At 41.4% G+C, this 23,189-nt stretch overlaps 1 protein-coding gene across 5 annotated transcripts in view; it reads right to left on the reverse strand.

The window, feature by feature from the left end:
- Positions 1 to 269: 269 nt before the first annotated feature.
- Positions 270 to 23,189, reverse strand: part of RNF141 (ring finger protein 141) — a 34,062-nt gene continuing 11,142 nt past the window's right edge. For 4 of the 5 annotated variants that reach the window (XM_036765634.1, XM_036765636.1, XM_036765637.1 and 1 more), the window contains exons 2-6: positions 15,546 to 15,743; positions 11,612 to 11,720; positions 8,675 to 8,859; positions 5,006 to 5,113; positions 270 to 4,079 (exon numbers count right to left, since the gene is read on the reverse strand). In XM_036765634.1, the coding sequence (XP_036621529.1) occupies positions 3,929 to 4,079; positions 5,006 to 5,113; positions 8,675 to 8,859; positions 11,612 to 11,720; positions 15,546 to 15,688 (696 nt within the window). In that variant the 5' untranslated portion in view covers positions 15,689 to 15,743 and the 3' untranslated portion in view covers positions 270 to 3,928. Of the gene's footprint in view, positions 4,080 to 5,005; positions 5,114 to 8,674; positions 8,860 to 11,611; positions 11,721 to 15,545; positions 15,744 to 21,243; positions 21,352 to 23,189 lie in introns of those variants that run through there. The other variant, XM_036765632.1, reaches the window with a different exon arrangement.

Below are 23,189 nucleotides of genomic sequence, written 5' to 3' on the forward strand. Positions count from 1 at the left end.
TGAGTCTCCAGAGACAATGAGTTTTTCTGACTTGAGAAAGACATGACAACCTCTGACACTTGTCAGATGTGTGATCCTCCCTTAAAGGCACCTAACTTTAATCTTCATCAGAAGAGATCTGAATTCCCATGCCCTTGTTTCCCTATGCTGAGCAAATCAGAGATAGTTGAATCTTTCCCACTCCAGAAGTGTGAATCTTTGTTTTCACCCTAGTTCCTAGTCATTCTGAAAAGATATACAAGGTACCCAAATCAAACACAACAACAAGGCATAGTGTAGCGGTTATCTTTACTACTTTCCACAAATATGATCAAAAGCCACAATCTTGTACAAGAGATTGCCCTTGTGTTTTCATTCACAGATACCTCTACTTCCGTGCCCACCACACAGATGGTTAGCTAATTCTCGCTGTGTTTTAAATGGTTTTCTCCCCATTCTTTGGTAAATGTAGTAAATGTGGCTTAAGAAAATCAAAATTGGAACTTGAATTGTTTGAAATAAGCCTGATCCACCCCAGTGCTCCAATTATTCACCAATACCACTTAGAACCACTCACAACAGGGACAGGGGTGGTAAGCAGCAGCTGGTTCACCACCTGCTGTCAGTACCTTACTTATCACCCCAAGCAATCTGGGCACGGGGAAGGCTGGTTCAAAAACCGGCGCAAGTGAATTTAATTGATTTTTTAAAAACAGTAGCGAGAAAAGGTCATAAATCAGTTAGAAATGCCACTAGAACCCAATGTACAGTATATAAATAATAGCCCTCTAAGGAATACCAATTTATAGTTAATCCACAGATCCAACCAATTACATCACATAATAACAATAGTAAACCACACAATTGTAAGAAAAAACAATTGTCAAAAGCTGACTTTTCTGGCCCTCCCCCCCCAAATTATTTATTGCACAATTTATCCATCTGTCCTAGCTGCAAACTCAGATGTGACTTTCCTTTTGGGAAGTTTAGGAAAGTCACTTTAATAAGTAAGCATTTCTATTTTAAACAGCTCCCCTATTTGCATCTAAGTGTAGAAGAAAGCAAGCAGCTCATATGCAAAGTCATCCTAGCACATTAAAATTGTATAGTTATCAATAGATTGTGAGACCCTTTTAGTGCATTTAAGAAAAGGACATTTTGTCAATTAACAAACCCAGTCCCTTAGAGTGAGTGCATGAGAGATGATCACCAGCTTTGGAAGGCACAAGTTACTCCACAGTCCCTACCTCTTGGCACAGCAAGTGCATTTTAGTACTTTCTAGTTACAAAAGATTTAAGAGTATAAGATCTTCACCTTTGAGCAAAATTACAACTTTGGGCATTAGTTTATCCTACAGTAGAAACTATTTCATTCACATGCAAAGGAAGAATTGCAAAGCTTAGTAGTCAGCAAAGAAATGGGGTTGTCAGTTTCCCATTTATTTTGATGAGGTTAGTGACAACATGTGATGCTGCTGCATGGCAGTCGGTCAGTGTTTGGGGTGGAACACATTTTGCAAAATGGGAGAGGTTTTGTTAATATCAGATTTCCTCAGTGATCCTGGCTGGTCATTAACTCCCTGACAGAGACAGATATGTGGAACAAAATGGTGTAAGGCCAGCCTGCAGAGATGGCACAGTGAAAGTCGGCCAAAGAAAGTGCTTCTGCTGAGGGGATGCTGTCAGTGTGACACTGGAGAGAGTCCTGCATGCGGACTCGGGAAGACTTGATTCCAGTCCTGCCTCAGACACTAGCTGTGTGACCCCTCTCTGAACCTCAGCATCCCCGTGATAAGGGTAATAACTTAGAGGAGCTGCCTTGCAGGGCTGTTTTAAGGCTCCAATGAGATAATGTACATAGAGCGCTTTGAAAACTGAAACCACTAGATCACTTATCACGATCATCAATCCCCTTCACTCGCTGCCTAGTAAGACACAAGGAATTTTACTGAAGGAGTTGGGGAGTGGGGCCTGCAAACCCGTGCAGGTTTCATCCCATTCTATGGCTGTGGTTCTCATTACCACCCTCATCCTTACAATTGTAGTCCCTTTCACAGATTCCTAACAAACGTCCTGGCCTTTAATGCAATTACAACAAAATGGGAGTGGGGAAAGGAGGCATCTCATAATTCGATGAAGTATGTTTGAAGATGTGAATGCCCTAGAACCACAGCCTGCCTAATTTCTCAAGCCAGGCACTCACTTCCAGACACACACTCAATGGGGGCCACTGAAATCCAAATAATGTCCAGGCACCACTGTTGAATGTGTTTTCTATGGTTCACTTTAAAACTGAGAGAGCAACTATTTGGTTTTCTCGGAAATTCTATTTTTAAACAAGGCCAAAGTATTATATAGTATATGTAATGTGATTATATTAAAAAGTAGCTTGAATTAGGTTTACAAAGACCACTTCTACAAGTCAAATTCAGAAAACAAATTCAGATTTGGCTCTAGGGTACTCAGCCCACAAACATCCATCAGCCTAGTAATTGAGTCACAAATCTGAAAAGGGGCAGAATCTGTGTAAGCCGCTCCCCAGAACCTTTCCCTACAGCTGAGGGTAAAATAACACCAATAAGAAAGGAACAAGTTTTTTTTCTATGAATGGATCATTAAATTTATTTGCACACTTGCTAAAAAAATCGAAGAACTTTCTATTTACACACGTGATCCTGCAGCCACTCCCTGAAATAGCAACATAAATCATCTGCCCCAGTGCTTATGGTAATTTGTATGTTTGCAACTTTAACTAAATGGGTCAGAATGGCTTCCTTGGAGGTTTCAATATATTTGTTTTTAAAGAAAACTTTCATGAGTGCTGACTGCTAAGAGTCAAGACAAAACAAATGCTTTTCTTTGTGAGCATTTTCCTCTTTCGCAAAGGAGGCTGAATTGCTATTAGGACACTGCCTATGACTGCATTCTTACTCCTTTCTTTCTGAATATTCTAATCCAAGTAGTCAGAACTTCCTCTCTGTTTCAGGAAGGTCCTACATTTACGAGGGAGAAGCAGGACCAGTGGTTTCTTGTCCTTTTAACTTCCTAAGTGTGAGCATTCTGCAATCTCAGGAAGATGCTACCAAATCATGAAACTAAAAAGCACCATGGTCAATACTGAGTAATTTGTCATTTAGTAGAGATTTGCTTCCAGTATGTAGAGTTTGAAAGTATAGAATTTGGAGCTTTTCTATTAAGAAAAATGTCCCTATCAAACCCCAGGATTTTGCACAAGGGGTGTCAGAAACCATCAAGCAACCCACAGTGAGTTCCCCACAAAATATTTGTGGCAAAAATATTTTCAGAAGCTCTAGATTTCTTATTCCCTTTGAAATATATAGGTTTTATCATCTATTATCTCTGAATCACAAACTGCTTGATCAGGAAGCATTTGTGGTTACTTCATGCAGAGATCATTTAATGGAGTCACTCACAATTAACCAGCAGGGGGCAACAACAACCCTTTAAATTCCAGTAAAATGACTAGCTTAGTAGTAACGAGCACTTGGATTTATTTTCTATTTTCAGTTGTTTTAAATTGGGTTCAGTCTGTGTGTCAGAAAGCTATGACTACTGAACGCTAAGGATTGATCAAAACCTAACCTGCCTACCTAAACCCAGTGTTCAGAAGTTTCTCCAAGCGATGCTTCTCTAACTAGCAGCCAAAGCATTCTCAGGGAACACCACAGACCTACCGGGATACCTACCAATGTAAGACTGGCTCATGTACAAAGATTTAAAACAGTAATTTAGATTCCGATCAAAACAAAACAAAGATTCATGAAATTTATCAAAAGGGATGGAATAAATTGTGGGAAAGAGTGGCAAATACAGAGATGGGGTGAAGGGAGGAATCGATTTTCATGTGTTCATGACACTGATGCCCCTATTCTCTACTCCATCTCCAAATGGGATTTATAACCCAGGTTACCAAGAAAAGTCTCCAGTTTCATGGCATGTGAGGCTGGCCTGCCTCATCAGCCATGTTAAGTATATAGTTAGCCATGTCATCTTCTGTAGGTGCATCAGATACAACCCAAGAATCATTGACCCCACTCATCTGTAGGCGGCAGATAGGACAGTTCCTGTGTCGATCACTCCTGCAGGAGAAGCCAACAAGAAAAAAGACTAAACAACGAACGTACTTCAAATGGTAGCTCCTTTCCTTAATATCAAAACCTCTTCTAGGTCCCCAGAAGAAATCCACATTTAAGCCAGAGAAACCTTTGATATACGGGTGAAGTAGACAGAAGCAAAGAACTGGAGCAGGAAGGGACCTCCTCCTTTTGTAGATGGGGAAATTAAAGGAGTGACTCGAAAAAGGCCATGGGGCTCTGACTTGGCAGAGGTGGGGCAATCCCCATCTTCTTACTTTCAGAGATCATCCAATGACCCTAGTACCCCACCCACCCTTCTCAAATGGAAGTCAGAAAGCCTGGGGGTAGGGTGGGGTGGAGAAGCCCTCTGGTTCTAAATATGGATCAAATACGAAGGGCTCTTTCCTTACCAGAAAGAGAAATAATTTCAAAATAAGTTTACCACAGAATACTTAGAGACAAAAGGTTCTTTAGAGATCATTTAGTCCAACTCCTTCATCTTACAGATAAGGGAACTGAGACTTAGAAGTCACTGTCCAAGGTCATAAAGACAGAATCCGAAGTGGGACTAGAAGCCAGGTGTCCTGACCCCAATGTTCTCTTACACTTATCAGTGGTCAAATTTTTCAAGTTGAGACTGTGAAAATAACCAGAAGCCTCTTATCAACTACATAATATTGTTACAAAAGAGGTCCAAAATACTTATTAATAACAAAGCTCCTTGTCCTCTTCCACTGTGGAACTTTGGCCACCTCTCCCCACCCTTCTCTCTGATATTCCTTATTTGTAAAACTGGCAGTTTTCCAATGGTCCCTAAGGGTCCTTACAATCTCTCACCTGTCTCAGTAACTCAAATGAACACAGTGCTTTCACATCTATTGTTTCATTCAGCGGTCACAATAACTCTAGCAGTTATGTTAATCTCTTACCATTTATCAATGCACTTCTGACAAAAGCTGTGGGCACAGGGCAGAATGAGGTCGGCTCGCCCATCCATGCAAATACAACATTCCTCCTCATCGGTCAGCTGCTTCACTCTGTAACACGGACAAAGAGCTGTTGGCACAAGGATGTGCTTGCCTCTGGTTATGTGTCAAGTTTAGACTATTTACACTGTTATTTTAAACTACCTGCCCACCGGCACACTACACAAAGCAGGTTGTCTACAAAATCAGACATGCACATTTTGCCGTTGGTACCTTAGATGAATACTAAAAAAGGTTGATTTCTTAGACGTTTGTGTAGTGAGGAGGAAAAATCCAGCCAATTATTTCCTAATCAGTTTATTCAGTCCCTGCCTCACCCCCACCCTGACAGGAGACAAGGAAGAAAACACTTTCACTTTGACCTCCTACTAAAATTTGAGACCAATGTTACTGTACTATTCCAAGTGCTGGTTCCAGGCCTCAAGGAGCCTAGTTTCTTTGGGAAGATAAGACCTTCAGGTATGAGACAGAAGAGTAAGATTATAACCAAGTGATCAAAGATCAAATTTCAACCAACACTGGGGTAAGAAAACTCCTGGAGAAGGGGGCTGCTTCTTTCATTTTGGGGGGACTTGCCTCCCACACAATAGGCATTTAATAAATGTTTGCTGAACGACTAACACAAAGGAAAAAAAAACTCCACAGCCTACAATCAGAGAGAATACTCTATGGAGGGAGGGATATGATACGTACATAGATAAGTAAATAGATTTGCCAGAGAGTTCAACCAAAATGGAGAGATAAAGAAAGGCTTGGCATTGGAAAAGGAACCAGAGCAGAGCCTAGAAGGAAGCTAGGAATCCTAAGAAATAGAGGTCAGAAGGGAGTGCTGTCACTCCACATGGAAGGTTGAGGTCAGTGGGTAGAACTCCTTACCTTTTCTACAAAACCCACCCTTTCCAAATAAGCTTTCTGGGGAAAGCACCACTGTCTTTTCAGTCATCTGGGTTCCTTATCTCAAGGATATCCTTGACCCCAATTGGTTTCCTCCCCAACACCTCTCACATCTCTCCACACCCACCCTTTTTTGCCTTTTGCCCTCACCGCTGCACTAGCCTCTCAACTGGCCTTGCTGTCTCCAGGCTCTCCCCACACTGATGAAAAGCCTTGTCATGTGACCCCCTTCCCTACCCTACTCAGTAAACTCCAGTGGCTTCCTATTACCTCTAGGATCAAATATAAAGCTTCTGGCTTTCAAACCACCACCTGGCCCCTTGCTACCTCCCCACGACACCCTTCACAAACACTAGGGCTCAGACAAACTGGCCTTGGGTTTCTCATATGCTCCTCCACCTCCTGCACCACACGGTTACCCCCTATTCCCCAGACCTGGAATATACTCTGTCAGCTCCTCCCAGATGGACCCCCAGTTTCCTCCAAGATCAAGAGCCGTTTTCTGCGCAAAACCTCTAGGCCCTCTTTAGGCCTAGGTTTCGTGTATTAGTTTTTCCCTCAAATGTCTTATATCAGTTTTTCTTTTGTCTCTGAATTCTCAGTACCCAGTTCACTATCTTGGAACATGGTAGGTATATAATTCATGTTTACTGACTAATATCTCTGGGCAGTCAAAAGTGCTCATCTACTACTAAGAAAGACATTCTTTTTCCCACCCCACCCACTTCCCTTGATGGTCACAAGAAAAAAATATAAATGGAGCAAAAAACTCAATATGAATATTCACATGTGGTTCACAGCAGACACCTGTCTTTGACAGAATGACCCTTTTAAAATGCCAGAAAGATAAGGCCCTTCCTAAACACTGCCTACAATGTTTTTAAAATACATCTGGCATTGCAGTAACGCTAGTAGAGCCAAAACCTTAATGCTAAGTGAGCTTCTATAATGTAAACAGGATGTGATGAATGGGGCCATGCTGTAGGGAAACATTCTATGTTACTCACGGCCTCCCAGTTCAAATTTCCCTAGGGGTATTATTTGAAAATAAGTCACTCAAGGAACAGACCCATAAAAGATGCTAAAATAAAGCCATGAGAGGAGAAATGTTAATTGAACTTTGCAGTAAGAGGTCCTGTCAGTGATGACTTCTGTTCCTTGGTTTCCTCTGGGCAACAATAAGGCAGGACCTCAGTGGGTCTGAGCCCACATAAGTCATTTCCAGGCATTTACAAACCGAAGTTTGGAAAGTTGTCAAGTGGCAACCTGGGAAGACTTTTTCTCCCTAGAAGCATAAGACAGAAGGCAAAGAAAGCTTTAAAAGAGTAACCATCTCTCCAGGATATCAATGATATCAGTCCCCAAGTACTTATTCAGCACCTTCTAGGGGTCTGGGGCCAAAGAAAGACATGAAACAGTTTCTGTCCTCCACGAGCCGTTCCAGAACAGACCTGCATATGTAAGCACTGGCCAACCCAAACCCAAACACAAGCCAAAACAAACTGGGGCTGATTCTATTTCCCCAGGAATGGAGTCAATGCAACTCTGTGCCCTGGCTCCCTGCCCATTTCCGTGAGAATTTCCAAGGACCATCCTACAATTAGGTGTGTCCTCTGACAAGCTCCTTTAAAGCCTGATCCAAGGACCTTTTTGGATGAGTAAGGATGCTCTCCCTTAAGTACTTCTACTATATTAAAGGCAGCAATGAAGACTACCAGATTTGGAGTCTGAAAGGTCTGCATTCAAGTCCAGCCTTAGACACTTAGCTGCGTGATCTTGGACAGTTACCCTCTCTAAGCCTGAGTTTCACCATCTGTAAAATGGAGATAACAGCACCTACCTCCCAGGCTTGTTGTGAGGACCAAATGAGACAATGTAAAAAGTGCTGCAAACCCTAAAATGCTACACGTTGTTATGTAACTTCCTGAAGGGCTTTTCCCATTAGTTCTACAAGGAGAAGAGTCCTGGAGCAGGCTCTTAGACCCTGAAGGGGTCATCTAGTCCCACAAGAACCTGCTCCCTGCTCCTGGTCCAGAACAACTTGAAGGCTTCAGAGTCTAAGTGTGGCCCCACACTAAGAAGCATGTGCCCCTACAACTTCTCCTGCTCCTCTTGGTTTTGTGCACTGGGGTCAGGCAAAACATGGGGCTTTTCTGACACAGGAATACCCTTAAATTAGGTGGAGAGCCTTCAAGGCCCTCATACATTATCCCTGGTTCCTTCTCCCAGCCCAGGCTCTGTTCCACAGTCTTCTTACCCTGTTGACTGCCCTCCTTCACACACGTGCCAGCTTGTCAAAGTCCTTCTCAAAACATGGCACCCAGAACCGAACACCTTGCACCAGATATGCCCTGAGCAGGATAAGGAACCTCTGGACACTGACTATGGCTATTTTTATAGAGAGCACACACTCCAGACTGGAAGGTGGTTTTACAAAAAGAATCCACTTTGTCAAATCACATGTCCCAATTTTTAGTTCAGAATATCCTGTCAATCTGGGTGGACCAACAACAGAAGTAACATTGTCACCTCCTTCAGGGCAGGAACTACTTGATTTTATCTTTTTGACCATATCACCTAACAGTAACTGGCATACAGAAGGCACTTAACCAATGCCTGTTGAATGAAGGTAAAACAACAGCCACAGTTGAAAAAAGGTCTTTTTCAGTCTTTCAGAGATTTAACCCTTTCCCAATGTGCCCCAAGGCAGGAAAATACCTTCCCATCCAAATGCTGGCCTGACAGGAAGACACCGACGACAAGCTTTCGGCAGTTCCTTCGGAAGTAGTAGGGCCTTGTGCCAGCACCCCTGCTGCTTGACTTGTGATATCTTTATAAAGCTGGATAAACTGATACAAATTCATGATTCTTGAAGCTTCTACAATTCCACTGCTTTTGTTAATCTAAAAACATAAAGACCATGTCAACACTCGATCTCAGCTCTACTATTACTCATGCACGACTATAGCAAGTAACTTCCCCTCTCTGCGTCTCCATTTCCTCTTCTAGGAGGGACATTCATTAGATCGGGGAATCTTAACCTGGGGTCCATGACCTTTTAAAAATGTTTTTAAACACTCTGAATTTTAACATAATTGGTTTCCTTTGTAATCTTATGTACTTTAGTTTACGCATTCTGAGAAGGGATTCACAGGTTTCTCCAAAATGCCAGAAAGGTCCATGACACAATACAGGTTAAGAAGCCCAGTGTTAATACAAAAGTTGTGAGTTCTCATACATTCTACCTGATTTGGGAATACAAGAAATCTCTCAAATCAATAGAATGACTCAAATGAAGGCCCACACTAGACTTGACTGCCAGTTTTCTTCACTAGTCATGTATTTTTCAAGACCAACTTCTGACTAATTGCAGAAATATGTATTGATAACGGATATGGGGTCAAAAGCAAGTGGTTACTTATATTTAAAACTAAAGATCTAACGTAAGAGCATATGCTTTAGTGTTTGCTAAAGAGAAGCATATACTGAAAAAGCAGTGTATTCAAACGACATAAATTTCACGCTGAAAATGTTCTGAGATCATAAATTGCCATTTTTCCTCACTTTGGTAGAAAGTTTTGGTTTATTTGGTAGAAATAAAATCAGGAGCGGAAAGGAATTTTAGACAGCATAAACTGAGACAACTGCAGGCAGGCTTCACCCTGATTCAACTGCTTGGAGGGAAAGCTGTTGTTTGTGACATCACAGGGTGATATCTTGACTTGCCTATGAACTGGATGTAAGGGAGGTAAGGCTGCACCAAGCTGTTAGCCTCACTCTCTCTTCCAGAGTCATCAAAGTCCAGTGGCAAAACAAAAGTCAGGAATATTGGTGACGGCCCAGGACGCAGTGGAAGACCGTGGCATTTTCTGTGCCTGACCGACTCTGAGGGCTTCACAGCGCTTGCTTCACCTGCCCTCGTGGCCGCTGGAACAAACAGTTCTCACCCACTTATTCCGCAGGGGAAGTCTTCACTTGTTTGGGGTAGACACCCCGCCTAACTCAAGGACAAATTCAAGGCCTGTCTGCTACCCTCAACCTGGCTGAGGGTAAAACTATCTGTTTTAGCAAGGTGTGGCCACTGAACATGCTACAGCTTCTTGGAGCCACAGCTGAATGACAGGTGGACACCAAAGATGGATAAGCAGTCCTGAAGAGGACTCAGCAAGCCCTCACATCGGAGGAGCTAGTTCTCTCTGAACAACGCACATGCCCTAGAATGAAGGTATGTATGAAATGAATGAACTTAGAAACTAGCATTACAGTGTCCTAAAAATTCACCTCTATATGCTTCCAAAGAGACTCTCAACAAGTCTTGAATGCAGAGTAAAAGTTCTCTGGAGAAGGAGAGTTGTATGCTGACCTTAAGTGTGCTTTTAGAGTGATGTCTTCTCTGTCTCATTTCTTTGCCAAAAAAATATCCGCAATGGCCAGAAAGGGCCACAATCATTCTGGATGCTACACATAAATCATGAATTCTTTATGAATTTAAAAACCTCAATACCTGAATCCATCAGAGACCAAAAAAGGGGAAAAAATAGTTGGTGTAAAATACTAGTGTTTAGGAGACAATAATGTGTTCTGGGATAAACTTGTAAGCTATTTTGAGTCCTGTTAGCAAGTCTGTTACCAGGGCTTGTAACATCTTCATAGTCCACGAAGTCATAATGGTACCTGGGCTGATAAACAACAATAAATAATAATACTGTCAAACAGTATTTTTTCCTCAAAACGCTGGACTTTCCTCATCAGCCAATCCAATTTTCCACATGGACAAATCCAGCTGAAAGGCATTAAATTGTGTTCTGCACATTCCCTAATGTAATTGTAAGCAGTGATCACATCGTGAACCTAATGCTGCAAAGGTCAGCTGCTCCTCAACAGACATCACGGCGACAGCACTGTCAAGATGCCAGATAAATTTCTGACAGTTGCAATTAAGATTATACCCTTGTCAGTTAGGAATGAATAGGGTTCCTAGCTATGGGCATCTGCCCAAGTTAGGAATCACCACCACTCCTTCATCTTTGTCCTTTGAGGTCTTCTCTAAAGTTTATTATTACTGAGGCTGAAATAGGGAATTGGATAAAGCTTTTCAATTCAGATTAAATTACCCAAAGCAAGTTTCTTGCATTTAAACTTTTACAGGGACCAACATATTAAAAATACATGGCATGTTGTTTGAATGTTCACTATAATCCGTCTTTTGAGAGAAAACCTCCTAATCTTACCTCCCTGTGGAAGATAACAAGACTACCTAGATTTTTTTTTTGCAAATGCTGGGATTAAAGAGTCTTTTTTGGCAGAGGTGCCTTATGAAGGCAATTTAACAATGACTAAGCCAGGGGAGGCAGATAATGATTTAGTTTAAGGATTTAAATATGGTAAAATTAAGAAACGGTAAATAATTTAGTTTAAGTAAAGTTTTGGAGTCAGTTTTTTACCTACTAGAATGATTACATTTGGGGATTCAAGCAAAGAAAAGGAAGCCAAGCCTAAAGTACTATGGAAGGACAATGAGGTCCTTGATGTACCACCAAGGCATTGGCGCAAGTTCTGTTGGTACAGTATGAAAAATGCCCAAGTAATGAACTGGAATGGCCTTAATAGCAGCCCAAACTGTACTCTGTAAGCCTGCTTTAAAGTTACTCTCACCTTGGTACATACCACTCGTACGAGCACCTTCCACAAGGCAGAGGAATCCGATCCTGGCTGTACCTCGAACAGAAGGTGCTTTTCTTGGCCAGAAGCTACTTTTGCAGTTCTGAAAAGAAAGAATTTTGCTATCAAAATGCAAAGGGGAATAACTTCTGTAAATTCTTTTTAATTGTACCTAACCCTGATTGTTTTTTAAAATCCATCAGTCCATTTATAAGCACTTACTGAGTGTTTGCTGTAAGTCAGGCACTGTGCTAAGTACTGGGGAGATAGAGGGAGGCATGCTAGTTCTTGCCCTCAAAGAGGCGGCATGAAAATAACAAGACGTATTACAGGGTAACTAGAAGGGAAGACACAATCAGCTAAGGGGACCAGCTGCAAACCTTTGCAGGTCCTTTGCAGAGATAAGGCCTCCTGCCAAAGGTGGGCTTGGATCTGAATGGTGAAGGAAGCCATGGAAACCTCAAAGTAGGGGTGAGGGGGCAGAACAATTCTGGCAAGGGGGCAGCCCCCATGCAAAGGCACGAGGAGGGGAGATGAATGTAGCACTGGAGGCCCTGCAAGGAGCCTAGTGCAGCTGGATCATAAGGCCTGCAGAGGAGAGTCAAGTGTGAAGACTAGAAAGGGGGGAAGGGAAAGACTTTTATCTTAGATCCAGAGAAAACAGGGAGCCCCTGGTGCTCACTGAGCAGTGGAGGTGCTCCACTTTAAAAATCGCCTACAGCTATTCTAGTAAAGACTTTAAAAGCTCAAGAAGTTCAAATATGACTTTTAAAAAACAACCAAAAAGTTTAACTCTTCACATTCCCAGGTTGTACATACTGCTTTCAGTTGAGAAAATGTACTTCCTCCCCCTCAGCCTTGAGCAGTGTTTCCAACAAAGCCAAGAAACCCCAACCCAAACCTCTGACTTCATCACACCCAGAAGGAGCCAGGACCTGCCTTGGCTTTTTCAGTTCGTTTGTATCCTTACTAGAGGTTAGAGCCAGCAAAACAAACTCATTTGGAGCAGCTTTTTAAAACTATGCCCATCTCTGCTGGTTATGGTACTTTAACGTGCAAACAGGGGATGAGACAGAGACTGGAGCTGTGATTTCACTGGTACATGAAATTCTCCAATAAGAAAACCACTAATACAGGCCAGCAACTTATGGTCTTAAGAAACTTCCCAGAGCACTGAGAGGTTATGTGACTTGCCCAGGGTCACATAGTCAGGATGGGTCCTAGATGGGACTTGAACCTGAGTCTGTCTGGCTTCAAGGCCAATTCTCCATCCACTGTACTAGGATGCCCTACAGTGAGAAGTGAAAAGTATAAGACTTTTATTATGAGGCTGAATATGCCTCCAGCACCAACTGAAAGGGCAGGTCTTAACCTAAAAAGTACTTACTTACAAAAAGAAATACCCTGAAAGGCCCTCCACAATTTCATCTACTCTTTAGCAATCCCTAGGCATCACATAGTCGGTGGCATTCTTAAGTACCTCACAGACAAGAGAAATGAGGCCATCAAAAGTAAGGAGCCAGGCCCAGGTAACATAGCCTGTCAGTGGAAAAGAAGGCTGGCCTGGCATCCAGCTAGAGTTGCCTTCATTGGTTTAACCTTACAGTCAGTCCTTAGACAACCTTGGAAATGGGCTTTATGTGACCAGCCTTCCTCTGCTCCAGAAAACCAAGCCACTTCTCAGTGGATGTCACCCACATCATAAGCAGTCAGTTCAGCTGATGAACATTTCCAGAAGACTATATACCACTTATTTTGTCTTTTTTTTCCTTTGTGCCCCAAGGGCAAGGCTTTCTACACACCGGAAGGGATTTACATATATCCCTTCTAAGGTTCTAAAAGACTGCACCTATAATGGATTACTTTCAGCAAGCAGGATACACCCTTTGGGAGGCCTTTTCTTTAAGCATTGTAGATAAAAAGACATTCCAATTCGTGGAAAATTCCCAGACTCTTGTGAAGTGCTCTAATTACCACTACTTTGGACAACATAAAAATTAAAGCTTAAAGGTCTTTGGGACTTAAAAGTAGCCTCCTTAGAGAGTTTGATTTCTAAAGTATTCTTTCTTTATATCTGATAAATATGCCTACATTTGCAAAGGAATTTACTATCTGGCAACCTCAACTATACAGGAAATAGGCAAGACATGGGAAAGGAAGGCAAAAAAGGTGGAGTAGGGGGAGTTCTAAGCAGTCAAAAGGGATGTTAATCCCAAACTTGACGCATGGGAGAGGCCCCCAGATCACCTCTCCATTTTAGGCACAATTCCATGAAACTTAGCTATTTTTCTGTGTCATAGAGGATGAGATGCAGCAAATTTAAAAGTCAGGTTCTGGTAGAGGCATGAACAAGGAACAATTACAGCAATGTGGGTCAGCTGATAGCACCTACATGCTTGAGAAGAGAAAAATGGTAAAATTCAGTCTAGGGCCATCTAGCATATAGGTTAATAGTCTTGAAAACCTCAATAGCTCCTGAAGGTCAATACATTTGACATTCATAATCATGACACCTCATGTTCAGAATACCCTCCTTTTAAAAAGCATGGAAGACTATTACTTATTTTAGGAAGATTTTCCACCCAAAAAGAATTTGGTGTTTAAAAGGAATAATTTCTGTTAGCTAGAAAATAATTTATATGGAAATTATGACGTCAGGTCTTATTTTATTGATTTTTTTTTTTTTTTGGTGAGAGGTAATCAGATAATGACTCACCCGGGGTCATACAGCTAGTACATGTCAAGTGTCTGAGGTTGAATTTGAACTCAAGTCCTCCTGACTCTAGGGGCAGTGCTCTATCTACTATGCCACTTAGCTGCCCCTTACCGATATTTCTTAAAGCATATCTACCAAAGTGGCAAGCCAGCAAACAAATGTATATGTATGGGGATCTGGCAGAACCAGCTGAGTTGGTTAATGCACAGAGGCCTCTTTGTGGGCTTTTGCACTAACTAGCTGCTACTCCTTTGGTATTTGTATTTGGTACTACGTTTATTCTTTGTTTTTATTTTTATTTTTCCTTTGGAGAGAGAAAGGCAGGGCAATTGGGGTTAAGTGACTTGCCCAAGGTCACACAGCTAGTAAATGTCAAGTGTCTGAGGCTGCAATTGAACTCAGGTCCTCCTGACTCCAGGGCTGGTGCTCTATTCACTGAGCCACCTAGCTGCCCCCTATTCTTTATTTTTAAAATCAGACTTATGATTTTGTTGGAATAGGGAAACTCTTAATTAAGAAACTCAACCAATACAAGTCAGTTTATGCTAATACTAATTTGCATATATTGATATGCTTGCATACAAAATCTATTTCAAGTCTATTCATATACACATGGTCTATTTCAATTTCTTCAAGTTCTTTGTGAGTTGAGGCAGCACCTCCTATGCCACCTAATGAACTAATTAAGTTTATAGGATCTGGAGCCAGAAGAGACACTGTAACCCAATAATCCAACCCCAAGCCCTGGTTTCTAAGCAGAAGCTGCCAAGGCCCAGGAGGTTAAGTGCTTCCCCAGGTCCCGGGGACCCTATCCAGTGCAGGGCAGTATGCTGGGTATGGAGCCAAGGGAAGCCTAGCACTACCACTGATGGGCTGTGGGATCTTAGGACAAGTCCCACAACCCCTCTGGGCCTCACGTCAGGGCTTGGACTCCATGACTCACCTCTACAATCCTTTCTAGCTCTAGATTATTATCAATGCCCTTTCTCCCACATGCCACAGCTTTCCCAGATCTCACTGAATTTTTCTTCCATCACTAGGTAGAGTGTTTTGCACATTACATCACATTTATTAATTAATGATATTAAACATGTTGCAATTAAACAATGCTTTTGGTCTTCAGAAAAGAGCATCTTGGATGATCTATCATATAGCCATTACACGGGAGCATAAATACTAAGAGGAAAACCAAATAAAAAAATGGAATCTTACACATCATTCAGTTCAGCTACTCTCCCCAGAAATTCCTCATAGGTAAGAGAACCACTTTCTCGAAACAGAGAGATGTGTTTGGTAACTTTTTCAGGCAACTTGTTTATCACCATTTGCGTCTGATCGGAAATTTGCTGTCCCATGGTGAATGAAATTCAAAATCCAGTAAGGGTGGTGTTTCGTTCGCATTTGACGTTTCTGTGAAGTACACATACGTAAAAGTTACCTTTATGTAATCAATCAATCAAGCAGCATTTATTAGGCCCCTGATATGTGACAGGCACAGTGCAAGGGGAGGGGGATAGGAAAACCAAAATGAAAGCTCATGTCCTCACTGGGCACACGCTCTCTCTCTCTCTCTCTCTCTCTCTCTCTCTCTCTCTCTCTCATTAGGTAAGGGGGAGAGAGGGCATTAAGAGTTGGGGGGAGGTCAGGGAGAGCTTTGGTTGAAGGTAATGCTTGAGCCCAGTCTAGAAGGAAGAGATTCTACAAGATGGAGGTTAGGAGACACAAGGGAAGACCAACACAAAGGTACACAGATAGATGGGAGTATCAAGTGTGAGCTAGAAGGCCAGTTTAGCTTAAAGACTGCAAGAAGGACAGTAATATATAATGAGGCTGGAAGCATAGATTGGGGCCTGTTTATACAGGCTTTAAAAGTCAAACAGAATGTTTATATTTGATCCTAAAGGCAAAAGGACCAATGGTGTTTGTTGAGTAGGGACAATGTTGGGACCTACACTTAAGGAAAATCATTGTGGTTGCTGTGTGGAGGCTAGACCAGAGTGGGGAAAGACTTAAGGCAGGGAGAATAAGTAGGAGGCCACTGCAAGAGTCCAGGGGAGAGGTAATGAGGACCTGGACTAAAGCTGTGATTGCATGAGTAGTGATGACAAGGTTTGGGGTTGCTGGGAACTCTGAAATATCAGGGTTCAGGGCAGCATCCCTTGGAATGCATTCACATACTCAAACTGTCTTCCAGTCAAGTGGCAAGGTTTATAGTAATGCCAATAGAAGTGGGCAGGGTTCCTAGTGAACCTGCAACTTAATGGAGGTGATGCTTATACACTAAAGGGGACAGTGAAGGATCTGGATGGGGTTAAGGAGTGGCAAGCAGTCTGGGGTGGGCCAGGTGCAGCAGTGGCAGGACTATCAAGTAGGCTTATTAGGTGATCTTGATGGGATTAAGGAATGGTGGTACATGCACGGGAGTCTAGGGTGGGCCAAGTGAGCAGTGAAAGGAACATCAAGTAAGCTAATCAGGTGATCTAGGTGGACCAAGAGCCTTGGATAGAAGCACCAGTGATCTGGGCTGCTGAAATGTAATGGAAAATTCAGGGACTGGACTGTCTTCAAAGACATGATCTTTTCCTTTTAGGGATCCAGGTCCATCATTCCCACTTCAAACAAATGGGACTCAAAATCTTTGGGGTAAGCGGTGAAGGTCTCCAGAAACTTCTTCCTGGGGGCAGTGGGGGTAGAGCTATCCCTGCCTCAATGGGTCCAATTCAAGGGGTCAGACTTTAGAGCCTGGCTGACCTGACAAACCTGAGAAATATGGTAGATAGAAATAGCAAGATATGGCAAGTTGTGGAACATACGGATATTTGGGTATGGATGGATATTATGGATCTATGGGTCTGGGTATTTTAGAAAGAATTGAGTCAAAGGTAACGCAGAGGCTGCGAAACTGGGAAATTGGAAGGATGGTAGTGCTTTGGAAAGAAATCATTAAGTTTGGAAGAAGGATGGGTTTTGGGGGAAAGATAACATATATTTGTTTAGGACATGTTGAATTTGATCTGCATATATGGAAATTCAGTTTTTTTATCCTCTATAAGAATAAAAACAATCCTTCCTATGAAACAAAAACTAGAAATGTTTTTATTTTCAGTGTTCAGTAGTTCTTCAGAATTAGAATGACATATACACAAAACTGGAATGGATTTGACTTAAATAAATCTACCATCTCTTTAAAACCAATGATTTATGTTTGCCATTTTCAGATGAATTCCTCAGGTTCACCAGAAAGCTAAAAACTCATACTTGCCAAAGCTAAGTGAAGCAGGCATTTGCGAAATCAGTGAGAGATGAACCATCTTCTAATTCAATGGTTTAATCACAGTTACATTTGGAGCATGCTGTACTTAGAGGACCAAATATAGTATCACTGAAACCAACAGGCTTTCTTCAAAATGAGCTGAATCCTAGATATTTTCCTTGAAATGTTTTTTGCTCATTTTATTTTCACGTGTAAAATGTGGTCTTACACAAGTAAGAAATAGGATAGCACGCTTGACATGTATATAGTGCTAACTAGTTTACAAAGTACTTATAAAATTATCTCATTTGATCCTTATAATACAGGAGGGTTTTGTTTTTGCTTTTGTTTTGTTTTAATAAACAGATAAGGAAACTGAGGCCTTAAGCGGTTAAGATCTTTGGCAAGGATGGGGCTGGACCCCATATTCACTCCAAATCTAGCACTTCTTTCAGATTCCTGTACCTCTTCCTACTTCCACTTTGCTTGTATAAGCAAAGAAAATCAAGCTTTTCCAGCTTTTTCAGTGGCCTAAAGCTTTCATAATTTAGATGTCCTCCTGAAAATCTTTCTAAACCTATAGGAGTGACTACTTAACTGGGTTATCACTTTAATAACCAGAATGAATCCAAGAACACAAGGAACTGACTTTTAAAAGTCAAGACAGTTTTTTTTAAAGCTCATTACTAAATGTATATTTTAAAAATATAGTCTTACAATCACAAAGGTGATGTCAGTGATATCACTAACAGTTACTCATATTCTAAACAACTCAAGACTAGGGTATCAAGTATTTAGGATGCTGGTAAGAAAATGACCTGAAGCTCACAGGTCATAGGGTATCAAGTATTTAGGATACTGGTAAGAAAATGACCTGAGGCTCACAGGTCACCAGGGACCACACCCATGCCTTTTGCTGGCCTGTGACCTACTCCATACAACTAGAAGTTATATTCTTTCTTGCAGGATGAGATACTTGAACTTTAGAATTTTCATACTTAAAACTATTTCCTCCCTTCTTAAAAAATCAGAAGTATTTGAACAATTAAAGAAAAAAAGATCTAATTGCTTTGATCTTTTTTTTTTTTTTAAAGAAAGTTGTTTTGTCCCTCTAGCCTGATGTAGAACTGCCAAACTCTTTTCAATAAGGAAGGCCCAGTACGTTCCTGCAAATGGCTATATCACAACCATTTTTGGGGGGCCTTACTGAGTTTTCCAGTTTTGCCAAGCAGAATTACATTTATAACTTAAAATGTATTAGAAGAAGTATTTTTTCAAACATCCTGTATGGCATAGTCTGATTAATCAGGAACATTTATAAAGACTGTTAATATTGCGGGTATTAGAAAATTTTCTAAATTTTATTGCCCTAAAGCTCAGAAAAGCACTAATCTGCACTGAATGCGAGGCCAAGATATCCTATTCCTAAAGACAAAGGAGCGGAAGTTGTTGAGAAAGTCCCAGGCTGTTTTAAAAACCAGCTTTGGAAGGAAGCCAAAACTAGCAAAGTGTATGTAGTTAGATGTTTTGATCAACTGAACAAATGGAGTGAAGTACAAGAGGAGAGATGGTATAGCCTAGTGGAAAGCACACTAGGTGTGGGGTAACTAAATCACTAACTGAACTGTATCCCAAAGCTGTATAACGACTGCTGCTAATATAGAGGGAAATCTACAGTGTGGTGGTACTACTTGGTCCTGTCTTTTCAATATTTTTATCAGAGTTGGATGGAAGCATGAAACCACAATGCTGGAAGAGCTGGCTAACATGTTGGATGACAGAATGAAGATTCTACATGATGCTAGGAGGGGAGGATGAAATGTAATGCGTAAATGAAAAGTCCTCCATTTCTGTGGTAAAGGGGGAGGGCAATCTGGTGTAGGCACAGTTCATGAATAAAAGAAATGGGAGTTGTATTTGATCAAAACAGTGCAATGAGACTATCAAATGAACAGTGCTAACTCAGACTGTATTAACAGAAGTATACTGTCCAGATCTATAAGGGAGACAATATTCCCAATGTATTGTGACTAGGAAGCCATACCTAGAGCTATGTGTTCAATTTTGGGGTGCCCTATTTTAGAAACCTAGAGCAGAACAATAGGTTTCAACTTAGGTCACGTAGGGAATATCAGAAGAAAGACCTGGAGACAGTCTGAGAAAGAGGGAATTTAGTGCTGAGAGGCCAAGTCTCCCAGTATGGGAAAGGTTTTCATGTAGAGAAGAGAACTAGGATCAGTAGAATGGAAATTAAAAGGAGGCAGTTAATGGCTCAATGGAAAATACTCTAAGTAATTAGATCTGTGCAAAAATTGAATGAACTTTGAGGAAAAAGTTTAAGTTTCCAATCACTGGACATATTCAAGCAAGGTTGGCCGACAATCATGCTGAAGATGGGATCCTGGCTTTTGACAGGAAGATGGACTAGGAAGATGATTTCTAAGGTCTCTTCCAGATCCTAATGATGCTAGTCTACAGGTTCTACCCTACCATCCTATACTAACTGCAAGCTTAAAAACTAGAACCTTAGTTTTCTCATCTGTAAAGTGGGAATAATATTTTCAACTACCTATCTCACAAAGTAGTTGTGAGGAAAGCGCTATAAATGTAAAAATAAGTAAAAATCTAAAAAGCAAATTCAATACTGGCTATCTAGTCTCCGTCTATTACCACTAGGCAATCATTCCCCAGTGATTTTTGTTGAATCTTTCCAGTACTATAGACTGAAAGATGTGTTCTTAGATGTATGTAAGAATTGCATATCATCATCCACGTGAGCTGTTACTTTAATTTAGAACTTTTAGTCTACTAAATGTTAACCCTGTTAAAAACAAGAACCTCTTCTCAAGCAGGTTGTGGCCATGACGTAGGAAGCACGACTCACAACCACAGTCCAGCTCAGAGACACTAAGGAACTCGCCAAGGGTCACACAGCCAGGAGAGGTCTGGAGGGGAATAGGAATCTGGGTCTTCCAGTCTTTGAGGCCTACCTGTGCTCCCTCCATTAGGCTGAGATGCCTCTCCAAAGACTACCTACCCCAAGAGAGATCCAGGGTGTCCTAATTACACGTTCCCTACAAATGATCCTATAGCTTTGTCAAAAGGCTCCAAAGTACTTTTTAAAAAAAAGTCTTATTAAAAACAAAACTGTCAACAGAATAACTGTATAAACATTCCAATGATTTCAAAAACCACAAAAAGTATTTATTGAAATGACTGCAACTATTGTTTAGAAACCCACATTAAATACTAAGAATTTCAAAATTCCACATTTATTAGTGGGTGGTAGGTAGAAGAAATTTCAGTACATGTACTAATATATTCATTTCGTAACAAAGTAATGCTGTAATTTAAATATTCAATAAAAACAGCAGAACCATGCCAAGGAATAGTGATAAAATTTCCATTGAAAAAATTAAGTAATCCATTTCACAAAATTAACATTCTAAAAACAGCTACAAAATAAAAAACAGATTAATAATTTCTCAAATCAAAAGTTTTCTCATATTCAACTTTAGATTACATCATCAACAAATTTATAGCCAAAGAAAATGTCTGAACACAGAAATGACCATTAAATCAACTGCTTTCATTGTCAAATCACACCTGAAAACATTAGTGACAGAAATAATAAAATTAAGACTTTGAGGGGACTACCTGTGTACTTATTCTCAGTCTTGTCCAGCCCATTCCATTGAAGTCTCTGGCATCACCCTCTTCTCACCCCACAATCAGCCTCTCACCTAGACTACTACAACAGCTTCTGCATTGGTCTCCCTGAATAGTCTCTGCCCTCCTCAACCCACCCTCCACACGACAGCTCTGATCATGTTACTCATTCCAAGAAGCCCCAGTGGCTCCCCAATTGCATTTAGGCTAAAAATAGAAACTTTATTTGACAAGTCAAACCCTTTACAACTCAACACCAGCCTATCTTCAGCCAGTATGGCTACACATTACTTCCAGTTAAACCGGCCCACATCTCCTGCCTCCTTGGCTGTGCACAAGCTGTATCCCCTGCATGGAGTGCTCTCCCTCTTCACTTCACCCTCAAGGAACCCTTATCCCCTTTCAAGGCTCAGTTCAAGTGTTATCTCATTCAAGCAGTCTTTCCCAGGGGTGAGCGTCTCTCAAATTTTTGTGTTATTTATCTTACAGCTACCCTGGACTGGCTCATCTGAAAAGAATGTAAACTTCTTGAGAGCAAGAACTTGAATATTATATCCTCCCCTGCAAAAAACCTGGCACATGGAAGGCACTTAATAATAAATTCTGGGAAATGATTAATACTACTAATTATGGGTTTACAAAGTGCTTTACTTGTATCAATCCCACCGGTTTCTCACAATTGTGTGAGGCAGGCCCTATTACTGTCTCTATTTTATAGATGAGGAAGCCTAGGCTGAGAGAGGGTAAGTGACTTGTCCAGGGTCACACAAGTATCAGGGGTCTGAGAACTCTGTGACTCTAACATAGGATAGGCCACTTTACCTCTGCAAAATGATGGGGCTGGACTTGATAATCTCTCGAATCCTTTCCAGTTGTAGGATCTCAAGACTTCAAGTGAGAGGAAACACAGAGATGAAAGCTGCCTCTCAGCAGCATCCACACTCCCTGCTCTTTGTTCAACAAGTCCACTTTCTGACATGTCAGCCATCTCGTCTAGCAATCAATCAGTTGCCAACAAGCATTGATTAAGAGCCTGTGCCTAGGTGCTGGGGGGAGAAAGACAAAAATGAAAAATGGGGGCTCTGCCCTCAAAGAGGGGGGAGATAATGTGCACATATATAAGTATGTGCAAAACACAAAGTAATGTGGGGGTATGTGACACAAGCAGCTGGGAAATCAGGAGATGGTTCATGCAGACAGTGAACTGAGCTCTGAAGTAAATTAGGAATTCCAAGAACCAAAGGTGGGAACAAACCAGGATGGGGGAAACCTTGCACAAAGGCCTATTTCCTCATTCGTCTTCTCTGTTCCAGGTTCTTCAACCACTCCTCATATGCTGTGAGGTCCAGTCCCCATCCTGTCCTAGCAACCCTCCCTGATGATGCCAATGTCCTTTCTAAAATGTAGTGCTGAGGGCCAAGACTGCAGGAAGCCCATTGACACTCTCATTCTGGACCCAATCCCCCTCTCTGTATTCTAGGATGCGGGCATTTTTTTTGGCCACTCTAACACCCTATTGATCTAGATTGAGCTTATAGTGCCCTAACCCCCCAGATCTTGGTATTTCTTACATGTACATCCCAACTCAATGTAATTATATTTATATTTATCCATTTTCACTCCTTTCTAACCACACATTCTCCATCTGTGTAGTGGGCCATATAAAAGTCTGTTAAATGTCATCATATTAGAATCAGATTGTTGTTCCAGACTATCAAGTTCTTTTTTGGCTCCTGACCACACCCATGTTTGCTATGTCTTTTAGCTTTGTGTCATCTAAATTTGACAAGCATTTTGTCTATACCTTCATCCAAGTTACTAATAAAAATGTTAAATATGGGGCCAAAGGAAGATCCCTGAGGCCCTCTCCTAATGACTTCCCTCAAGATAAAATCAAACCATTAAGACCATTCTGTGTCTCCTCATTAAAGCCT

The sequence above is a fragment of the Trichosurus vulpecula genome, chromosome 6 (genome assembly GCF_011100635.1).
Source record: "Trichosurus vulpecula isolate mTriVul1 chromosome 6, mTriVul1.pri, whole genome shotgun sequence".
Lineage (NCBI taxonomy): Eukaryota > Metazoa > Chordata > Mammalia > Diprotodontia > Phalangeridae > Trichosurus > Trichosurus vulpecula.